The sequence below is a fragment of the Tetrao urogallus genome (assembly GCF_951394365.1).
Source record: "Tetrao urogallus genome assembly, chromosome: 6".
Classification (NCBI taxonomy): domain Eukaryota; kingdom Metazoa; phylum Chordata; class Aves; order Galliformes; family Phasianidae; genus Tetrao; species Tetrao urogallus.
Genome location: NC_136819.1, coordinates 37805172 through 37820535, shown reverse-complemented (window position 1 = coordinate 37820535; position 15364 = coordinate 37805172). Strand labels below are relative to the sequence as shown.

General features: G+C 40.1%; 1 protein-coding gene across 2 annotated transcripts; it reads right to left on the bottom strand.

Moving 5' to 3' along the window:
- Positions 1 to 2995: 2995 nt before the first annotated feature.
- On the bottom strand, positions 2996 to 9995 carry GEMIN2 (gem nuclear organelle associated protein 2; the record flags this gene model as incomplete). Of its 2 annotated transcripts, XM_079536902.1 has the most annotated exons (10): positions 2996 to 3035; positions 3516 to 3574; positions 3791 to 3901; positions 5076 to 5144; positions 5864 to 5908; positions 6515 to 6625; positions 6791 to 6850; positions 8201 to 8290; positions 9379 to 9463; positions 9874 to 9995. In XM_079536902.1, the coding sequence occupies 10 exons, from the start codon at positions 9993 to 9995 to the stop codon at positions 2996 to 2998; spliced, it is 792 nt and encodes a 263-aa protein (XP_079393028.1). The 2 variants fall into 2 exon arrangements, with proteins under 2 accessions (XP_079393028.1, XP_079393029.1); XM_079536903.1 differs by lacking the exon at positions 5864 to 5908.
- Between the last annotated feature and the right edge of the window lie 5369 nt (positions 9996 to 15364).

Sequence of the window (15364 nt, the reverse complement as noted above, 5' to 3'; positions counted from 1 at the left end):
CTCTGTCTGTGGTTTTGGCATTTTGGTTTGGCTTTGTATATAGCGCGTAAATTATAGCACTGGGCAGCACAATTCCAAAGCATATAATAAATGTTTGTTAAAGTAACACTGCTGTTGTATCTCGGTATGAAATTAATTCCGTACCAAGGTATTGATGTCCGTCATGGTAAAAACTGTCTTCTCAAAAGCTTCCAACAAAAGATTTATAGTACTAAATCAAACAACAGGCAGATTTTAAGAACAGAGTAAAGTCGCAATGAAGACTCAGTTGGTATAAGAAACAAATGTGTTTTGTGTCACCTAAGAAATGAGGCAACTTTCTATTATTCTGAGGAAACAATTATTGCATAAATCAGCAGTCTTAATTAACAGCATTCATTGGAATATAGAAATGATATGAGCAGATAAAGATAACTTATTTTAAAGGTATATCCTATGCCTCTAAAATTAGTTTTTTGTTTTATTTTGTTTTTTTTGCATCAGAAGAATTGTACAGCTAAGGACATCTACAACCAGCAAAGGCAATTTGCTTTAGTTTATTGTGTATAAATTCAGTATTAACATACTTTTTTTTTTTTTAATTGCTAGCTACAACTCACTTCTGTAATGAGTTTGTGCAGGAAGATGATTAGGCCAGCAAGAAGCTATAAAGACATCAGCAAGACCCTAGAGGAGACTGGGGGTTGCTGGATACTACTTGTTACAACATTTGTGTAACAATAGGTATCTTGCTGTAGGTAAGCATGAAAACATCTTGTTTAAACTTGTAACAAATTTTACCATAGGACTTTTCTGTTGGCAGGGTCAAGTCTTACACTTCCAGAAATGTGAGAATGTCCTGTGATTGCAACTCAGTTTCTACTTTGAGACCAGCAAACAACTGGCAAGATATAAAAAATAATGCACTAGAACAACATTTTTGTCTGTTTTAACCATCTTCTGTGTTGGAATAAATGTTTGTTGTCCAAGTGCGTGGTTGGGCAGGAACACTGGAAGTTGTTCTTCCATAAGCTCTAAGGAAGTTCTAAAGCTTGTAATGGATAGTTGTCTTTTGTAGTCTATAAATCCGTGCTGGCAAGCTGTAGATTATAGGCATGCGTATAATCAATGGATATTAAGATGTTATAATCACAAAAAGAACAAGAGAGTTAGGCAAAGTAGACTAAGATAATAGGAGAGAATAAATGAAAGGCTTACCCATATGCTAGGCTCACCTGAAAAAAAAAACACCAGAAGAGGGGATCTCCAGAAGAGATCCTTCCCTACTGGCAGTCAGCTCTTAAATAGGTCTAGGAGGGGTGGAGCCAGGCTCCAGCCCTTCCGGCAGCACAGGTGAATTGCCTTCAGCTGTGCTCCTCTGGCTGACTCATGGCTCACCTCAGGTGATCAATCAGAGGTTCAGGCCGTGACCCAGCAGTTCCCATACAGCATGATAACCAGGGGCTTATTATATGAGCTTAAGATGTGTTTAGGTTCACTGTGAACACTAGCTCAGATTAGTTGTAACTGCATAATTTGACAGTTCTAGGAAAGATCTAAAGCATTAGCAGAATGCCATGGCGCTGTTTAGAGACCTAGAGGAGATAAAAGTAACCACGGTGGTTGGTGCTCTGTAGGGATCAGCTGTGTGACTGAAAACACTGAGCACTTACACTGGTAGTTTACAGGAAGGTTGTGGTGGTTGTCCACCTGTACGATTCAGGCTTCTCTGAAATTGTAAGGTGAGAGGATTAGCTGATTAGTGTTCTTCCTGAGTGCATTTTGTGGGCGCTTCAGTTGCCAACTCCTGCTGCTTTTAAATGCTGTTATTAAAGGGACTGACTTGCACTGTGCCTGACAGATGGACACTTCAGTGACACCCACACAACTTGGAAGGGCATTTTGTAATTTGCTTCTCTAAAATTAAAACTGTCGTAGTTTCTTTCATTTTCACTTGACAGTTGAAATTACCGTTCCACATAAGAAAGTGGTAATAATTCTAAGTTATGCTATGGGCTTAACCAATAACTCGTGCTTAATGATATGTCTTTTTTAACTAGTGAGGGATTGACATCTGCTTCCTTACAGTGTGAAATTCAATACTGTCTATCAGTCTGCTGTTACCTGCAGAAATCAGAGTTCCTTTAGACTGGATTTTCAATTGCTGAAGATAATTAAAGCCCAATAGAATCATGTACGTACGAAGCAGACACCAGTATTCTTGGCAAAGCATTCCCTGTTCAATGTGTTAAATCAAACAGGTGAGCTAACGTATTTGTCAAGATACTACAGAGAAAATAAATTTGTCCATTTTGTTTAATAAGTGCTTCTGTTAAAGAGTACTGAATACAGCTGTGCCTTACCCCTGGTTTCTGCCACTGTTTATATAAAGTAGCAAATATTATTACTCAGGAAATCTATGCACTACCTCCTTTTATGTTTTGGTAACATAATTTTTTCAGTAATTCACTGGCTATAGTTGTATTGTTGAGCAGTATTTAAGCTCAGTAACTGTTTCCTGAAAAAACACATTGGATCCCAATTGTGTAAAGCAGTCATTAAGTACTATGAAGAATGAGAAAAGCCACAATGTTTAAGAACAGCTTAAAGAACATTTTAGTTTTATTAAAAAAGACCTCAAGGGTTGTGTATTAGATAAAGAACAGTCATCTGTGACATCTCTTTAAACTCGGAACCTAATGACAGCATCCACAGGATTACTCAGATGGCAAAAATTTGTCATGAAGAATCTATTATACTAAGATATTGCTTGAGAGATAATGACAGATAATTCATGGACCATTTTACGATGAGGATACTGGAGAGCAGTACCTTCATGCTAAAGATCAGCTTCAGTTATTCATAGCTGTCCCAAATGTATTATTATGTTGAGGGTGCTCTGAAGAAGTTGTATTGTACTTGACAGAAAGACACTGCACTCTTCAGACCTGTACACTGTTTGTACTATTTGTACTACTCTGTGCTTTGCAACAGAAAATGGTTTTCTCAGAAAAGTCTAGGAGGGTTCATCAGCTAAATCACGTTGATCAAAGTACCTAGGGGAGAGAAGTGGAATACAGTAAGAAAACTCTAATGCAACACACTCCTTACTTTGCTCTGAGTTGTTAGACCATTTGCTTTCCAGGTTTAATTTAGTATTTCTATCATATTTATAGAATATGACATTATGACACCATATATATGACATATATAATAATATGACACCATATATTTGGTGAGCCCCCTCAAACATGACTAATGTTATAAATAACTATTATAATAGTTATTATTAGTCATTATAGTCATTATAGTTATTATTAGTCATAGTCATTATAATAATGTTATAAATAAAAAACTAATGTGTTTTCTTTGTTTTAGCCTTAGGTTTGTCTTAAGTCCTGGTAACTAAGTATGTCTGCTACATACATCCAGACTACTTGGATTGACTTTCACTTTAAAGGAATCTATGTTAGCATAAGGATAATCACACTTATTCTGGACATACTCTGCTATTTTATATTTGTGGTTTGCATTACCTGCTAACTAAGCAGATTAAGAGGTTCAGAGCTGAAACTTGCTCTTCGTTCTTGTTCTCCTGAAAGAGAAACAAATACCAGAACAGTTCTTCTGTTAACCATATCCATTAGAAAAAAGTTACCTGCCATGTTATATGTTGCAGTATTCCTCTCATTCTCCAGCAGATTTCAAATGTGAAAAATAACTTATCAAGAATTTAAGAGCTGAGAAATCATTCTCTTGATAATTTATGAAGTTGAAACAGTCCTTTGCACAACATTAATTTAAATCTTACCTCTAGTACTCTCACTTCTGAGCACCGTCTTGCCAACTGTCGAATAAGGGAGTGAGCTTCAGGTAGCAAAGGTTTTTCAAGGCATGCCAACAGTGCATAAAACCATCTACCCTGTGTGGATTGAAATAGTGAGTTTTTAATTATGGGCACTTCTTTGAAAAAAGAAAAACGTGTTATATGTAGTAGGCCTTGGGCACAGGTCTCAAAGCAAAATTTCATTTAAGTGCCATTGACAGAATGGAAAAGTTTGAAGGGCCAGATTAGAGACTGCATAGTAGAATTTTATGCCTGTAAATAAGCTTCTTGTGAGCATGCTCCTGGATTGCCTGCTTGCTTTTTTTATTTTATTTTTTTTTTTGAACAGTTTCTTCTATTAATCTAAGGGAAGCACTATTTGAGCAATAATTACATAGCTATTATTTTTTAACTTCATAAACCATGGAAAAACATTCTAAAGAATGAATATATTAAGTCAGATCTTTGTGGAAGTAATGCTGTTACATCAGCCTTAGGATTTACCCCACTGCAAAAACATGTCCTCTGCTTTTTACTTACTGAACATTATTCAGTATTATAAACATCACTTTGCTACCAGTCTAATTTATTAAATTAATTCCAGTGCCTAGTGCCTTTCATGATAGGATTAAACTGAGAATGTGCACATGCTCTGCAGCATATTGGTCACTAAGAAGAGCTCAGAACAGAAAAGGCCTTTAAGCAACTCAAAAATCAAGAAGCTGTATTTAGTATTGTGGAAGTTTTCTTTACTCATTTATTTTGTGGTATACAGCTAGTTAACCTAGTTGTGGCCAAACTTCATGCTAATGTACTCCATCACTCTCAATTTTATATCAGATTGGATCTGTTTCCACATTAACATAGATAACATAGTGCTGCACGTGAAAAGATTAAATGATCTCTTTTAGCAGAATACCATGTATCTCCAAACTAAAGCAGACATGTTAGCAAATACAGCCTGCAGCTCACTGACTTCAAAGCTTCTGTACTCTGGCCCTCTTCTCTCCCCAGCACCCTTCAACCTTGCAGATTAAGTTACTGTGGAGAGCAAATGAAATGGAGGAGTTTTAGCAGTACCTGAAAGATCTCTGTCTGCTCTTTTGTAATTACCCTTTCAAAAAGTTCTGTGTATGTTCAATCTAACATCTACTCAGGTGAGTTTTGAGAACAACTGAATACAGTACACATATCTAGAGAACTAGTTGGAAACTAAATCAATTTCATAGAAAACAGGTGCTCACATGCGAGTAGTTAGAAAAAAAATTACCAGTTCTGGAGTAAATTTTTTCTCTCCAAACCAGCTTATCAGGTATTCTAAGACACTGGTTACTGTGGCCTTCAAAAGAGAAACATAAAGACACAATGCCATATCTGCAAAGTTTTGTTTTGCTGTCCTTCTACCCAAAGCATTACGTTACGTAAAAAGCAAATGTGATTTTTGTCTTTAAATACAGACATAATAAGTTTCCACTCAACTGCAATTCTATATGGCATTTAGTTCAGGTTGAGATCGTATGTAAGGGTAAAGTACATGTTAAAGCATCATGGAAAAAAAAGCTTTTTAAAAAACTAAGAGCTTTATATAAAGCAACATTCTGTGTTAACAAGATGTTACAGATAGATAACAAAAAAAGGCATCATACTATTTCTATATAAGAATGACCAGTGAGAAATGTAGCAAACGTTGTTCTTCTAGTATTGCAGTGCATTTAAGAGTTTACAATCAAGTTGAACAACTGCACTTAAAAGACAAAAGGTGATAAATTACTGTAAGCCCCTAAAAGAGGCACTCAAACATTAGAATGTTCTATTAAGAAATGATGAGGAGAAAATATGCTTACATTTAGTTACTGTAAACATTTGCTGGTATAACTGTAGTTAAAGGTGAGATAATACTTTTTCCTTGTAAGTGTACATTGAATAGCAGTTGGAATAAACAATCACCTTAGCACAGAAAAATAGGTAAAATTTATGCCACTGATGGAACATAGGAAGTACTAACTTTGGCAGTATCACTATGCTGTCCTAAGAGGTAGGCTTAAGATGTAGGCTTACCTGATTCATTCTGCTTACAATACTTAGCAAAGGAGGAAAGCCAACCTGAAAAAAGTCAAGTTGGAAAACGGAGAAACATCACGAACACCTTTTTTTCTAAGTTAGAACTTACTACCATTTGATCAGAACATTTGTAATACAATCAGAAATTTGAATTCTGTTCTGAGCTTTGACATCTATTGGAAAAACAAGACAACAAAACAGTATTCAAGTAACTTCAAGATAAGGTCTAGCCAAATTTGGTATCAAATAGCATTGCCTTTGCTGTTACTTGTAAAACAAGGCTGTGCTTTTTTTTTTTTTTTTAAAGCTGCAGTGAAGGGCATTTTTAGAGTAGGGTGTACAAGGACAGGAAGCACCTTCACAAAACACTAAACCAGACTATGGATAAAACTTTCCATTCTGTTCTAGCAGTGAATTAGTGTGTTCTAGCTGGGAGCAGACAGGGGAACTTCCCCAATTTTTTTACTGAACTAACAGACCTGTTCTCTGTTTCACTCAGTTTCAACCTAGAAGGGAAGAGAAATGGATCTTACTGGGCTCACCAGACAGCTTGCTTTATGTTTAGCACAACGTGGTAATAAACAGTAGCATTGTTTCTGGTAGCTATTTGTGAAAATAACAGTTGAAAATTAGTTCTCTTATACTCACCTTTATGTAATCAATTCCTAGATGTTCATTATCAGATTCTGCATCTATTTCTGAGTACACTCTTTCACCCAGGCAGAACTTCTTCCAACCTTCTTCATCCTCTAATTTGGGCTGAAGTAAATAAAAATAAAAGCAAACAGTGAAATATAGCTATCTTGAAGACAACAAAGAACAGACGTGATAATACTCTCCAGTTGTTGAATTACACTGTAAAGCAAGATTAACCACAAATTTAATGACTAGGAAAAACACATAACTGTTATGAATTCTACTCACCATGTTAACATTGCTGTCCAAATCCTGTGACCGCCAGTGATGTCTGTGCTTGTTCAGGCTCTGAATAATTAAAGCCAAATCAGTTTTAACTTTACACTTATCAGATCCTAGCCATAATCTTATCTTCATTAAAAAGGAACTTCTGAAATCAGTAAAAACATTCCTGAGTACATATTCCTCTAGCCTCTTGGTATAAATATAACTGCTACTTATACTGGGTTTTTGGAAATAATATTAAAGCCAAAGGAATTTTAAAGTCTACCGCATAAAGCTTTAAGTTTAAGTAGTAAGTTTTACTAGTCTTAAAATCCTTTTTTATGCTTGCTGTAACAAGAAAAAACAACTGGGTTAGTCAAAAAAGCAAACGTAAGACCAATACCATGCTTCCAACAGTGCTCTGTGTCAGTGCCTACAGAATTGTGAAAGACAGTAAGCTTACTTTCCTAGAACATTTCTTCTGACAGGGATGCCATGTAAGACAAATTGATCTCCATGACAATTTCCTATTGGACGTATAAGCTTTTGTAATGGAAATATTTTTCCCTCACTCAATTTTTACTCTAACAGTAAAAGTAACCACTAAAAAAAAATGCTGCAATGAACATTAGCTGATGCGTAATGTATTGACAAATGACTTTTGATGCTCTTTTCCCTCCACCTTCGCTGCTTTATATTCCTCAAAAAATACAATAAATGAGCTCACACGAGGCTCAAGGCCACAGCAGCTTCAGTGCAATTGATTATACTGCAGTGTATTCTGGTATTTTTACAATGCAATATCAATACATTATAGACATGCCTTCAGCAGTACTGGAGCTGTAAAATGTCTTCATATACACTCTGAATAGTGCACAGAGAGACACTGTTCAGCTCTCCATTTCTTTTCTGTAAAAGCAAGGTACAAATATGGTAGGAAAGTCTATGCTAACACTGCATCCGCACAAATCCATTTTAGCAAATCAGTATTTCTGACCATAATGGCTCCCACTGATGCCCATAGGACCCTAAATGAACTGTGAAATATGAATCTCATGGTGGATAGGAATCCACTTGTTCTATAGTTCCACAGAACAATGTAGAACACTGTTGGTTTTAGTGTCACTGTGTAACATCACAGTGATTTTTGTCCTTCCTCAAGTACTCCGTATCATTCAGTGTAAATATTGCCAGATATTTTTGCTTTATTTTTATTTAACATGACTCTCAGGAAGGAGTTTCATCAGAAGTTTAAAAGCCTCACAGTATATTCCCATTTTATTTTATTTTATTTTTAAAAAATTAAAACAGTTAACTAGCAACATCTGATCAAAATGTTATGACTTTATGGTACGAAAGACATAAGTTTGTCCCCCCTAAAGCACAGATGTGCAAGTTAAAAGACCCCCCATTCTCCATCACACAATTTTCTACCTGACGAACGGATGAGAAATTGGCCACTTGCTGCTGCTGCCACTTGAGTGTTGGAGAGTATCCTTCTGGAGCAGGCTGACATCCAGAAATCTAAGGAAACACTGGTAATAATTATAATGTATAAAGAGCTTTATAAAAATAATCCTTAAAGAACAAGAGAATTAGTAAATAACTACCAGCTGATAAAAATAGAAGTACTCACTTTAAAAAAGGTAATTTCCTGACAACTGATTTAAGTTGGTCTAGACAAAATTTCTCCTGCTTGATGGTGCATGTATGCAAAGAAGGAAAATTAAATATATAGAATGTACTGTTGAAGAATCTTTTAATGTTATCTTTTTAGCACCTTAACTTCCCTGTTAATAAAGGAGAGTGCTCTTTCCTTATCTTGGACAGGCGCTATTAATAGTAGGAGTTGTTCTTGCTCAGATAGTAAGGTGGGGAAGACAGTAAGTAAAAAAAAATAAATCTTTGAGGTTAACTGACAATTAAGTAGATATAACCTCTTCAGAGATTAGCATGAAAGAATTACAGTAGAGAAAAATCTTTCTACAAATGTTTAAGAGTGCCATTATGAAGAAGTGAGACAAATGAATAGAACAGCCACAAGGTACATGGTCACATCAATAGTAGAAGCTTTAGCATAGCAATCTAGCAGGCAGAAGACAGACAAAATTGGGCACTTGAAATATTTGGAAGTAGATAAAAAAAAAAAAAGAAATATGACAATAGAAAAATCTACTTGTAAGGGGAAATCCCAATAAGAGGTTCCATCAAAAAGTGAAGAAATGGAGCTAGCATTTCATCTTACATTAGCTGTACTTACTGCTCTTAGTGCCTTATACAAGATATATTTTTGAATCTAGATACAGATATTGCTTTCTTCTAAAGCTTATGCAGGTTTTATGACAGACTTGTAAAATTTAGCTCAGCATTTGATTCCTTCAGGCAGAAAAAGTCTGCTGTGTGTCAGTTCGAAGGGGTATGACTGATTTAAACTGATCAGCTACAAAGACTGCTTATTGCCCAGAAGTTCAACAGGCATTTCTTCAAACCCAGAAGTTTCATTTATTTCATTAAGTAAGATCCAGCAAGCTGTTTTAGTTATGCTCACGACTCCCCCATCTTTCCAGCCGCTTGTCTCTTAAAGCAAAAGGCATAAAGCAGCCCAGACTTACTGCAATGTTTACTGTCTGCTTCTTTCTTAGCTTCTTGGGGTCTATTTGTGCCACGACCACATCTGGGCATCGCGCCGCTTCAATCCTACAAAACAAAATCAAACTGCTGTATTGCAGTGGGCGGTTATAGGCTGAATGCGGCATCTGTGGAAATCTTCACTTATGCAAAAAAAACCCAAGTGACTCTGCAGGCAATTCTCACAGAAGGCCTGACTTCAGAATTACCAAGTATTCCCTCTTCATACGCAAGTGCACTGGCGCCCTTGAAGCTTGTATGCTCCTAAGTTGCCTTGAAGCGAGGCTGCGCATCCCATAGCGACATCCTGGGACACTACTGCTACACGGAGCCCAAAACCGGACCGCCGTCTTCCTCGAACGGAGCTTCAGCGCGGGGCTCGCCGGGGAATAACGGGCCCCTCGGGCACACGCAGCGGGAAACGCGCCGCCCCGACGCAGCCCGACCGGCCCGCCGCCAACCCCCGGCCCGCCACTCACTGGACGCGCCTCAGGTACTCCTGCGGCGTCCGGGGCGGCACGGTGGGGTCGAAGTCGTCGGGCAGGTCGCAGTCCCCAACGGGCAGCAGCCGCGGCATCAGCTCCTCCACGGCCGACTCCATCACCCCGCCGGCCGCAGCCGCCAGCCCGGCTGCTCTCGCGAGAGACGCGGCCTCGCGCAGGCGGAGCGCCGCCGCCGTGCCCAGGCGTTGCGGCCCTTACGAGCGCCGTGGGCTGTTCCGCAGGGCGGGGGTGGCCGTGTTGCCGGGGAACTGCCCAAAGCGATAAGCCCGTTCCTGAGCTGGACGGGACCCCTGATGACCACATTTAGGCCCTACATCATTCTCACGTACCTTAGTTTTTGCAAGTGGTTCTTAACTCACTCATTGATAACACTGCCTTTTCCTTCTGAGGACGGGCAGTAATAATGCTTATCCCTTCCTTGGATCCCAGAGATCTGTGGTGAAAATTAATTGTCTAAAGTGCTGTAAATCCAGATGTAGACCTGGAAGTGCTTGGCTGAGATTTCATTTTGTTTCTGTATGGGTTTATCTAAATAGTAATGGGCTGGATCCCAAATCAAAATCAAAGCAGCAGTAGCAGTGAGCTGGGTTACTTCTCAGATAAAAAGCAGAGGGACGATGCTGTAATTGTTCAAATCATGTAAATTGTCTCTTACCAAACTCCTGTATATTACTGTTTCTTAGTAGTTCTGAACAGCGTGCTAAATCAGTATGCTAAATGCAGCCCATACAGCAGAACAGTGTAACTCTAAATTGTTCTCAGTTTTGTTCTTTATTTTTCGTAAGACTGTATTTTAGCAGCTCCAAAAAAACACCAGCCCTAACTCCTCCTCCCTGCTGACTTTTGTTTGCATTAAGGTGTTTCCAAATCCACCTACGTGTAACAGGGAGTCCGGATCTCACATCCTGGTTGAGTGAGACAGCTGCAGCCATTGTTTGAAATAAGTCCTGCTAATCCAAAGCCACAGTGATGCCTCTGGGAAGGCTGACTAACAGACAAAGCAGAAATGCTGGTGAGTAAAACCGTGAAAAGTTCTCTTCTAAAACTTTGGTAATATACAGACGTTATTATTTTTTCTATTTGTCACTGAGTCAAGAACTATGAACGGAAAGAGATTCCAGAAATAAAATATATTTTCTCTACTGGGACATGTTTTTCTGTATAAACTTTTGATTTATACAGTTTAAGTCAAGTAATTTTTAAAAATTATTGCAGGTAGTCTTCCAGCAAAGTTGCCACAGATTTTACCAATGATGCCAGTGCAACAGCTGGTCAGTGTAATTCAATGGAAGAAGAGGAAAAAGAATCTGGAACAGAGTATCATGCCCACTTCTCAGCTGCGTAGCCATTGCAGAAGAGTACTTTTCCAAAGAAAAGGTAAGCTGCTACCTGTGGGCAGGCACTGCTGCCTAATAAAGTCCGAGACGTCAACTGAAAATTATTTATTAAGAAAAATAGTATTAGTACAACCTAATAATGGAAGACAATGGCACATTTTCTCTTAGTATGTAAATACAGTGCCATCACCTGATCTTCTATACAGTGTCAGTGTTATTGCCTCTCTTTGCTTCTCTTGGTTTGCACCCTTGTAGTATCTGCAAGACTTTTCTTGAAGCTTAGAACACTGGATTGTCATTATGTAATGAAATTTAGCTGTGCTAACAACTCATTAGAAGAGTATTTGAGTACTTCTGAAATGCAACACTGAGTTACTTTCTGTGCATCTGTTTGAATTTCACCAAAAGGTTTTCATTTCATTTTTTTACGGAGGAGGTTCCATGTCCTTGACACTCTGCAGCTGAATATTCCCACAGCTGACAGTGGGATTCAAGGGCAGTGAAAATTAAAATCCTCCCTTTAAGATGTGCTTTTGTTTACTTGCTCATGTTTGTAGGCTAAGGAAAGCTGGCAAACAATACTGGAGATGCTAATGGTATAGAACCCAGAAAAACAACCAAAGGAAAAAAAAACCAACAAAACCTGAATTGTACGTTCAGGGCTACATTAAAATTTCTCTGAAGATATTACATAAACATGCATTGTATGTTAAAGTATTTCTAAATGTGAGATAAAATATTGTCTCAAGCTGAAAGCCACCACAAATATGCTATCAATCTATTTTTTATCCCCAGAAGCCTGAGAAAACACGTAAACACGAGGAGGCGAAGCTCCCTCTAGTGGCCGCAGCCCGTCATTTCCCAAACACCGCTGGGACGAAGATCGAGCTTTTTAGAAGAAAGCTCAAAGTCGAAAGGCAAAAAGCGGACAAGGAAACACGAGCCCCTGCTCTGGTAAGGCAGAGAGCGGTCGTACGGGCTGTCTTACGCCAGGTACATCGCTGCCCGCTGCTAAGGGGAGAGTCAGGCCGAGCATGCCGAGCTTCGCTCGCAACGGGGAAAGGCGTGGAACCACGGCGCTTAGCCCGCCCCCGGCCCGCCGCTCTCTGCCCCTTGACGTGGCGCGGACTCTCCCATCAGCCATGTTGGCTGCGTCGGCGGCGCTGGGGCGGCTGCGTGCGCCAGGCGGAGAGCGAGCGCGAGGCAGGCGGCGGCCGGGACGCGGGGTGAGCGGAGCCCGGGCTGCGGCGGTGAGAGCGCGGAGCACCGCGGGGAGGAGCGCCCTTGACCGGCGCCGAGCGCTCCCGTGTGGGGCTGACGGCGTTCAGCCCTGCCGGTGCGCCAGGGGAGCGCGGGCGGGCGCTGCCGATCTCCGTGGAAGAGAACCGGGGGACCGCGGGGCCGAGAGCGACTTGCCAGCTCTCCCTACGGCCTGCAGCTAGCCGGGGAGCGCCCACCCCGTACGTGGGGCCCTGCCGGCAGCCGCGAGAGCTCCTCGGCCTCAGCCGCACGGCCTCGGCGCCACCACCGCTCCGCTGTGAGGTGCGGCTCGGCCCCGGCGGCGGCTCGGCTGTGCTGGCGCGGGGCTGCGCGGTGCGAGCGGCGTGCCGAGCCGGCGGGGTGGGCAGCGGGACCCTGCGGTACGCGTGGAGCTGTGCGAGCGCTGTGCTAGGGAGGCCCTGGCGCGTGTGGATTTGTTTGCTTATTCGTTTGCTTATTTTTACACTTAGGGCGTTCTTGTATATCCAGATCGCTTCTTTTGTCCCTGACAAAACTGGGAAAGCAGGTTTAAGTGTAAATGAGTGAAACTTAGATTCTTACATTATCGACAAATACATTATATTTGTATTACATTATTGCATAATGTATTACATTACATTATCGACAAGCTCAGACAGCTTGTGGTTGCCTCCTCGTACTGACCTCCTGGAACTATGGCAGATTTGTACCTGATAGGCTAAAGACCTATTTGTGTGTGTGTGTGTTTAGTGGATATTGTTTTACTTGACTTTCTGTACTGGAACAGGTTTACGAGCGCTGTGTAAGGGTGCTGAGTGGAACCAGGAGCTCTGCAAATGGTCTGTTATGGAGAAACTGCATCGTTACTGTTTGCAGTTAGTTCTACAGCAGCTACTGAAAACGATGTAGCTTCGAAGTGATGTATTTCAAAGCTGTTCATTTGGGTAGAGGATAGCTTTCTGCGTGGTGATTTGTGCGTTGGTTAGAAAGTCCTGACTGCACTCTTGCACCCAGAGTAAATGCAATGATACTATTGTTTATCTCAGAACGACACCTTTACAGCCAGCTTGTTACTCTTTATGCAATTCAGGTGTGGTTTATTTGAATGTGGTACAGCATGAATTTGCAACTGTGCAGGGATGGAAGGAAAGCTCAGCTTCAGAAGTGGGAGGAAGCAAGCCTGAAAGGACTGTTAGCCTTTTCTGAGTGTTTGTCCTGCAGCACAGCATATTGACATCCTCAACTCCGAGCTGTTGCTATTCAGCTCTTCTGAAATCACTTCTCTGTGGTTTGCTGAGGTTGGCAATATGTATTTTGTGGCTCTCAGGCAGATGATGGCTCTCAGTTTTTAGTGCATAGCCTGTAGATCAGGAGGATTTGTTCTTCCTGTCTTATGCTACACAGCTCCACACTTATCCCAGAGAATCTGCATGGATAGCTATGAAAATGTTACCAAAACTGACTGACTTGTCAATGAGATTCACATCTGCTTTAAGTTGAAATGTGTAAGCATTATTTATCTTTGGGGGGAAATTTGAATGGTGGGATCATAGAATATCCTGAATTGGAATGGAACCCACAAGGTTCACTAAATCCACCCCCTACTCAAAATCTAAACCCAGTGTGTGAGAGCAGTCCTTTGAGCTGTCGAAATGTCCCTTGAGCTCTGTCAGCTTGGGGCTGCACCTGCTGCCCTGGGGAAGAACCTTTTTCTAACACCCATCTGATCCCTCCCCTTTGCAGCTCCTTATCATTCTGTCTATTATTAATAACCCCCTTGATTTTTACCAGGTTCTGTCTTCTGAATAGGAATTATCTATTGGAAAGTAACAGTATTTAAATCACTAAATCCAATAAATCTTTGCTGTATATGCATGTACTTTATAGGTCACTGCATGCTGATGTTTGTACATTGCCCTGTGTGGAGCAATAAGTGATAAGTTAAAATAATATCCATGTCAAGCCATTTCAAATGTGTCTGGGTTAACATGGAAGAAAGACTTTGAACTCCAGTTCAGAGCAGGAAGTAGGAATTGACATTGCAGTGTGTGGATGTGGAGCTCGTGGACTTCATAGCAGGTTCAAATGGAATGGCTTTAGTGGCATCTGTTGCAATTTACTCAGTCTTCTTAGGAGATCATTTTAAAAGGAAGGATTATTTCAGTTTGTTCTTACAACTGGGACTCTTTCCTCATTTTTTTTTTTAGCACTATTCCATTTCTCAGGGATAATTTTCCTTTGCATTTTACTCAGAACAATGGTGAATTAACCTTGATATATTAGGAGACAAACTTTTTGTGTTCTGCATCCTTTTCAGATCCTAGGCTGTCCTTTCCTCCCTCCGTGGAATTATTTTCTATTTCTGATTTCTCTGGCTTCTGAATATGTCTTTCCCCTTGTATTTTTGTCATTTGCCCAATGGCCTTGCAGCATGAGTAGAAGTAGCAGTGGAAACATTCCTGTGTGTAGATTTCCATGTGGCTTCTTGTGCTGCAATTACAGTGACGCATGGATCTGCTCCTGGTGTCAGTGAGATGCTCATGAAAATGTTGACAGACTGTTATCATAGTGTTTGTGCTACAGTATGGGAATTAGTGATTGCATCTGTGACAAACTGCATGAGGGGATATTTTATAGTTTGTATGATAGTCTTTGTTTCATAGGAACAGTTTTGAGGGTGGTTTTTGTAGTTTTCATCACTTCTGTACTGCTGATAATTTCCTAATTATGAAATGTAGAAATTTTTTATGGATTATGTTAATCTGCTTGGTTAAAAGCCATTTTTGGAATCAAATTATTAAGTTAAACTACAATCTAGAAAACTTGATAAGTTTTTAACTGTTACATAAACCAAAGATTTTTGTTCTAAAATAATTGTATGTCCACATTCT